Raw genomic sequence first — 7,699 nt, forward strand, 5'->3', positions numbered from 1 at the left:
CCCTCCCCCTGCCTTCCCCCTCCCACGCCCCTCTCCCCCTCGTCTCCTGGGACCCCTTCTTCCGCTGCGTTCCTCCCCGCCCATCCTCCCTGCTTTCCTTCCCCGACCCTTGTCTTCCTCCCCTCCTTCCCCTTCCCCCCTTCCCGCATCTCTTCTCTCCCCCCTTCCCCCCCCCCCCCAAGGGCAAAAGAGGCCACTTTTGTAAAGACGGGGAGGGGGAGGGGAGGCTGATTCCCTCCCCCCCCCCCCCCCCCCCGCCGCCCACTGGAAGTGACCTGGCGCTTGGGTACTGGGTGTCCCTTCACCAGAATAGATAATTTGGTGGTGGGCTGTAACTGCTTTGGTTGACTACCTGGTTCGAAAGCCTCTCAGTCCCAATACCTTGATTGTCCCTTCGTGATTTATGGAGGTTAACTTTGTCTTGAACCTTTTGTATCTATGCAACTTTTAAGAAACGGGACTCACATTTGAACATTACCCCCTGAGAATAAATGCCAGGCCTGCACTAAGGATGAAATCTTAGTGTGTGTGCCCTTCGGAAGTACATTAACAACCAATCCACATTTTTATTTAATAACTGTCATTTCTTCTAAAAGAATCTTCCTTTTTTAAAATAACTTGAGTGTAGGAAAGGGAGCTAGACATCAAAGACAAATAGCAAATTAATGGAAAATAATTGAAGAAAATTAAAGAAACTTTTAGCTTTAAATGAATTGTATTACTCAGATCCTTAGTTTGCAACTAAAATGAAAGAGATCTATTAATATTTCTTCCTGTCAGATATTTCTTTTCACCAGTGTCATAAATTTGGTTATATAGGTATTTGGTTTTCATGCAGTCCTATTGATGCTTCTGATTTTAACATCAGTGTGAGTAAAAGAGTCATTTGTTGTTGTTGTTGTTATTGTTTGCCTGTCCTGGGGTTTGAACTCAGGGTCTGGGCACTGTCCCTGAGCTTCTTTTGCTCAAGGCTAGTGTTCTACCCCTTGAACCACAGCACCACTTTTTCTGTGCATGTGGTACTGAAATATCGAACCCAGGGACTCATGCTTGCTCTGCAAGCACTCCATTGCTGAGCCACATTCCCGGCCCCAAAAGAGTCAATTTTTATAAGCTTTGGAACTGACTTTATACATCTGAAATTCTCAATTCCATGTGATCACTGAACAACAAGCATGACATCCATACATATTTAATTACTTAGACATAAGTAAACTTACTCTTCTACTTTGTATCATCTGATTTAGTATTGTTTCTAATGAGTGCCAAGAAATGGATTAGGAGAGACACAAGTTACTAACTGCTGTTTCACATGTCTGTAAATGTCCAACCAGATGTGGCTTGGGGAAGTGGTGGTGGTGGTGGGGAACTAAGTGATTTTTTGTTTTGTTTTGTTTTTGGTTTGATCATAGGGCTTGAACTTGGAGCCTGGATGTTGTCCTTGAGCTCTTCAGCGAGCACTCTACCACTTGAGCCATAGAGCCACTTCTGGTTTTCTGGTGGTCAGTTGGAGATAAGAGTCTTGTGGACTTTCCTGCCCTGGCTGGGTTTGAACAATGATCCTCAGATCTCAGCTTCCTGAGTAGCTAGGATTACAGGCGTGAGCCACTGGCGCCTGGCTTGGACATTCTTTTAACATAGTAGAAGAGATGGCAGACATAAAACAGTGCATCATTAACATGTAAGTGGGAATTGTATGGACTGTTGTGTACATGTAATCATGTTATTCTCAGGCTTGCCGGCCCCACTGTCCATCCTTAGGATAAACCCTGCAGCACGGGCTGTATGAAGTCTGCCTTCTAAAGTTACCTAATGTCAGACTCTTAACTAAATAGCTTCCAGGAAGTGAATGGTGACTCTTTCCATTTTTTTTTAAACTTCTACCAAATAACTGCCAAACAGCCAGAAAGCTTTATTTCTTTGAATTCTTTTGGAGAACAAGTAGTGCTATAGCTGCTTTTCGCTTGGTTAAGGATGGAAAGATTGCCTTCAAGGTGCAGGAAGTGTATAGGTTCTCTGGCTCACTTGAGAGGAAAATGAGGGCAAGGACTAATGAGATTTCAGAGGGTCACAGGCTGAGGATGTAGTTTACTGTTAGAGCTCTTGCCTAGCATCACAGAGCTCCCAAGTTTCATCCCTAGCATGGCAAATAAGTGAAGAATGGATGAGGCATAGATTGTTGAGGCTATAGATAAATTAGTCTTGTGCAGATGATCTAAGTGTTGCTGCCTGTGGATCCATTTGGGGATAAAACACATCCATCCTTCTTTCACTTCTGTTGTCCAGTGACAACACAAAAGTTTTTGCTTTGTCCAGTCTTTTACCATGATATCGCCATTCTTTTGGTGGTCCAGGCTTTCAGTTTTCTCTGGCCTTTCCCATCTGTCTACTTGTCCACGCCTGACTGTGTGCCTACTGCCTCCATTTAGTGTTTCCTGTTTACATCATGTCCACAATCTCTAACTGGCCTCCTTCTCAGAACTCCACCTTCCCAACCAATCTGCTGCCAGTCATCTTCCTGATTATTACTTTCCTCTTGCTAGCTCTTCATCCAGGATAAAGGACACACTTATTTAGTGTACCGTCTGGGGGCCAGGCCCAACCTGCTTTTCTTATCATTTCTCTTGTTCTGCTCCTGCACTGTGTATATTGTATATATTCCTGGATATATTGTAATAATGAGTCCCTAAAATTTTTTTCCTTTCCTTGTTTTGTTCTATATTTTAATTTTTTTTTTTGGTCGGTTGTGGGGCTTGAACTCTGGGCCTGGCGCTGTCTTTGCGCTCCTCAGCTCAAGGTGAGCACTCTACCACTTGAGCCACAGTGCCACTTCCGGTTTTCTAGTGGTTTACTGGAGATAAGAGTCGCACAGACTTTCCTGCCTTGGCTGGTGTTGAACCGTGATCCTCGAGATCTCAGCCTCCTGAGTAGCTAAGATTACAGGCATGAGCCACTGGCACCTGGCTATATTTCAATTCTTGACGTCTCTTTCTGCCCCAATCCAGCTTTCTGGTTTCCTACCTATTTAGAGTACCAAGGCCTCATTTGGCCATTCCGTCCATCCTCTTTGTCCCCATAGCACTCCTACAAATCTTTTTTGTTGTTGTTGTTGTGGGGTCTGAACTCTGGGCCTGGGCACTGTCCATCAGCTCTTCAGCTCAAGGCCAGCGCTATACCACTTGAGTCACAGCACCACTTCCAGTCTTTTCAGCTTATGTGGTGCTGAGGAATCGAACCCAAAGCCTCATGCATATAAGGCAAGCACTGCTGTCAGTCATCTTCCTGATTATTACTTCCTTGCTGCTAGCTCTTCATCCAGGATAAAGGACATACTTATTTAGTGTGCTTTCTGGGGGGCCGGGAAGCTCAACTGAGCCACCTTCTCAGCCCCACTCCTACAAATCTTTATTTCTGGAAAATGAGGGATTCTGTCAATAGTAAGTTTTTGGCTCACTATAAAAAGGGTGGAGAGCTGTGCTTATTCTGTGTGGTTGCAAATGTATGGTAGTACTATCTAAGTGAATATGCCTTTTATTGATAGTCAGTGCCATTTATCAAATGTTTCTTGTGTGCTAGGTTCTAGATCCTCACTGAAGGAAGTGATGTTAGTCAGTATTGCAGGGAGGAAAATAAAGGCCTCCAGAATTAAAGGTGTTAGAGATCACTCACAGCTAGGGCTGGATCTGAGGTCCTCTTGTATATGAAGCCCACTGTAGTGTTCTCATGCCCCTGGCTCTCCTGTGTTACTTCTGTGGAGGACGCCTGCCTCCTTCAGGCAGTTGTATGCTCAAGGGTCAGGATTGAGCACATGCATTCTTGTGATAATTCTGGCTCACTAGAGACATTTTCTTTTTTTTTTTAATTTAATTTAATTTTATTTGTGAACATACCGTACAGAGGGGTTACAATTACATGGGCAGGATAATGCGTACATTTCTTACCAAGCATTGCAGCCTCCTCCTTTGGTTTACCCTTCACCCCCCTCCCCCGCCCCCCCCCCCCCCCCAATCCCAACCTTCTTCTTCCCCCCCCTTCCCCCCCCCCCCCCCCCCCGCACCAACGTTGTAAAGCTCGTTTTGGACATGACAACTTGTACTTCTCATTGTTGCATCAGATCCACCTGTATTCCTTAAACAACTGGTTTTTCCCCATCTCCTCCACAAGTTATACTGACATCAAATATAGTGAAAGCAGGGGTTATACTGTGGGGGAGGGACATACAAAGCAACAAAGAGAACTAGAGACATTTTCATTTGAGGCTTTGGAGGCTATAGACTGGAACTTTGTTCTACTGTGCCTACTAAATTAGAGGAGCAATACATTCTTTTTATCGTCTATTTGTTTTCTAGTACTTCACATGCACTCTGTAAATATTTGTTGAATGAATGGTGGTAGAGACAAAAACAAATCGTTCAGCAGCATATTGGGAAGCAATTCAGAATTTTAAGAAGCTGTATGGCAGTAATATTATTTTCCTTCAGCTTTTTATGAAGGTGTGTCTATCTTCATGCTGGTGAGGATACTGCACTCTGTGTGCACGCGCATGTGTGTACATGTAAGCATGTGAGCATGTGCACATTCCCTGGTCCTAGGCACTGTTCCTGAGCCTCTTTGCGTAGGGCCAGTGCTCTACCACTTGAGCCATAGTTCCACTTTCAGTCATTTGATGGTTAATTGGAAGCAAGCGCCTCATGAACTTTCCTGCCTGGTCTGGTTTCTAACCGGGATTCTCAGAATCTTTAGTCTTCCCTAAATTTTGTCATAAGGTCTCAAAGTGTTGCTTTAGAAATTGGAGTATTGCCAGTTATGGTAAAAATTGGAGTAGCGGCCCCCCTTAGGGGAATTACTCCTGTCTGGGCCTGGGTCTGGGGCTCCTTAGTGTGCTCTTAGGGCAGCCATCCAGGGGGCGGGGCCGTCCCGTGGGCGGGGCCTGGGCGGGACAGCCGAAGTGCGCACGCGCAGAAGCCTTCCAACGGTCCCAACTACCTGCCGCTGCTGCCGGCCGGCGGCCAGCGGCCGGCCATCGTCGGAAGTGTGAGGTGGTTACTGCCGGCTGCCAACATGTCGGAGGAGAAAGGGCCGCTGAAGAGAGGCCTGGAGAAAGGGGAGGAGCCCTTCTCCTGTGGAGAGCGCTGGGCCAAGCTGGTGGTGGTGGAGGGGAGAGAAACGGCGAAGATGGAGGCGGTGGTGGGGGCCGGTGACTGCCCGGACCACCTCAGCTCGGCGGACTCGGCGGACGACTTGGACCCGGAGCTGCTGGCGGCCCGCGAGGACGAGGGGAAATGCCGGGTCCTGCGCAAGCAGTACCGGCAGCTCATCAACAGCGTCCAGCAGAACCGGGACAACATCGTGAACACGGCCAGCAACTCGCTAACCGAGGCCCTCGAGGAAGCCAACCTGCTCTTCGATGCAGTGAGCCGAACAAGGGAGGCGGCCCTTGATGCCCAGTTTCTTGTCTTGGCTTCGGATTTAGGTAAAGAAAAAGCAAAGCACTTGAATTCTGGCATGAGCTATTTTAACCAGGCAGCGTTTTGTGGCTTTCTTTTTCGAGCTGCGGGCCTGAATTGGTTGGAAGATGAGTGTGACGATTTCAGTGTTTGTGATGACAGTATTGTTCTTTCCTTCTGGAAGGCAGTGCAGAAGGAAGCAACATCCTGGATAATGCAGGCCGAATCGTTTCACTTTGTTTTTGGTTCATTCAAGCCAGAACCTTCTTCACGAAAGCCCCGACTTGACCATCACAAAAAAATGCGCAAACTGGAAGGAAATGGAGCGATGCCTACGAAGTTGAGGAAACTGGACCTGAGTTCTAACCAAGAAGCAACAGAAAAAGAGGTGGAAAGAATCTTGGGATTGTTGCAAACCTGCTTTCGAAAATATCCTGATACTCCTGTCTCCTATTTTGAGTTTGTGGTTGATCCACACTCATTCTCCCGGACTGTGGAGAATATATTTTACGTTTCTTTTATTATAAGAGATGGTTTTGCAAGAATAAGGCTTGACCAAGATAGGCTGCCAATACTAGAGCCAATTAATATTAACCAAATGGACGAAGAAAATGATCCTGGTTTCTTTGGCAGAAAACAAGGCGTTATATCATTGAGCTTACAGGACTGGAAAAACATTGTGGCTACTTTTGAAATTTCAGAGGCAATGATCAAAAACTCATACTAAGATTTTTGTTTATACATAGAAACATATTCTGTTGTTTTCCTGAAATATCTCAAAATAGAACCTAAGCAGAAGCACATATTATGCTGTTCCTTTTGCATTTCTAAGAACATCTGAAATTATCTTGTGCAGTATATTTTTTTCCATAACTTAGAAGATTATGGTCTTAATGAAAAGTTCTCTAGCATGCTTAGGGAAGTTGTTAATAAGTTTAGAATTACATATAAGATAGTGACCAACTTGCAAAAAAAAAAATCAAGGGCTGGGAAGGTGGCTCAGTGGTAGAGTGCTTGCCTTGCATGCATAAGGCTCTGGGTTTGATTCCTCATCACCACATAAGCAGAAAAAGCTGGAAGTGGTACTGTGGCTCAAGTGGTAGAAAGCTAGCTTTGAGCTGAAGAGCTGAACAGCGCCCAGGCCCAGAGTTCAGGCCCCATGACCGACAAAAAAAAAAAAAATCAAAATACTCTATAATAATACTTAACCTTTGTTACAGTGAAAACAGTGAACTAAGAAAATCTTGTAAGAAGTGCCTAAAGTTGGGAATGTGTAGATGGAAAAGTTGGTCAAGAAAAGTTATCTGTAAGGTAAAAGATGCCATATTAAGATTAAAAATTCTCAGATAACATGCTTTGTTAGCCAGGAGTGTTATATTCTAAATAGTTTCTCCTGTAAATGGACCCATCAAAAACTACTATATTGCTAAGTAGGTGAAACATTAAGGACTGACACTTGAAGAATTAGAGACAGGAAAAGCATTGTAGGCAGGGTAATAACAAGGTCAGGTGCATGGAATTGTTACAAATCATGACATGAGAAAACCATCAGATTTATGGGAACAAGTTGACTGTTAAGCTGGGCAAGAATTTACAGTGACCTCATCTATTTTTAGAGGTAGTGAAGATATTTTTGTAATCTACTTGGTTAATTCTTTGGCACGCCTTTGCAGTTTCTGCTAGTACAGGATGCCCTTCAGAAGCACATTCTATACTGCACTATATATTGTTTCATCACACAAAAACTTGGGAGTATTTGTCCCAGTTAAGTTTGCAATTCTTAGAGGGCTGGGCATTTCCCTGTTGAAAAATCTAAATTTATCCAAATGTTTGTCACGAGTGTGAAACCATACAGGAATTTTTTAAGCTCAGTGGTAGAGTGCTCATCCAGCGTTTAGTTCCCTGGCTTCAGTCTCCAACATGAAAGAGGGGATTACAACCTAAGTTTAATCTGGAGATTACAGAAAATTACGGAAATGATTTTAGAAGTTGCTGTAGGTGAGATGAGCATGCCCATAAACTATTTTTCTTATCGCTTCAGGAATGTATACTTTAGTAGTGGAGGAATTTTGTCAAAATAATTTGGCAATGTCTTTGCTTAATCATAATAAACTTTCTTAAGTGTGGTACTTGGAAGGGAAATACAAAGTCTAAATGGGGCTGGGAAGGTGGCTCAGTGGTAGAGCACTTGCCTTGCATGCCTGAGGCCCTGGGTTCGATTCCTCAGCACCACATAAGAAAAAAGAAAAAAG

The 7,699-nt window shown here is 44.5% G+C and overlaps 2 protein-coding genes across 2 annotated transcripts in view; both read left to right on the plus strand.

The window, feature by feature from the left end:
* Txnrd1 (thioredoxin reductase 1) overlaps positions 1-7,699 on the plus strand; it is a 47,240-nt gene that overhangs the window by 1,222 nt on the left and 38,319 nt on the right. The window lies entirely within an intron of this gene.
* Positions 5,062-6,213, plus strand: Eid3 (EP300 interacting inhibitor of differentiation 3). The gene has a single exon (XM_013021711.1). The coding sequence runs from the start codon at positions 5,062-5,064 to the stop codon at positions 6,172-6,174; it is 1,113 nt and encodes a 370-aa protein (XP_012877165.1). The 3' UTR covers positions 6,175-6,213.

The sequence above is a fragment of the Dipodomys ordii genome, unplaced genomic scaffold (genome assembly GCF_000151885.1).
Source record: "Dipodomys ordii isolate 6190 unplaced genomic scaffold, Dord_2.0 Scaffold3, whole genome shotgun sequence".
NCBI lineage: Eukaryota > Metazoa > Chordata > Mammalia > Rodentia > Heteromyidae > Dipodomys > Dipodomys ordii.

Bases quoted from the DNA above. Each gene is read 5' to 3' on its own strand.
- Eid3 (XM_013021711.1), top strand. From the start codon at position 5,062: ATGTCGGAGGAGAAAGGGCCGCTGAAGAGAGGCCTGGAGAAAGGGGAG.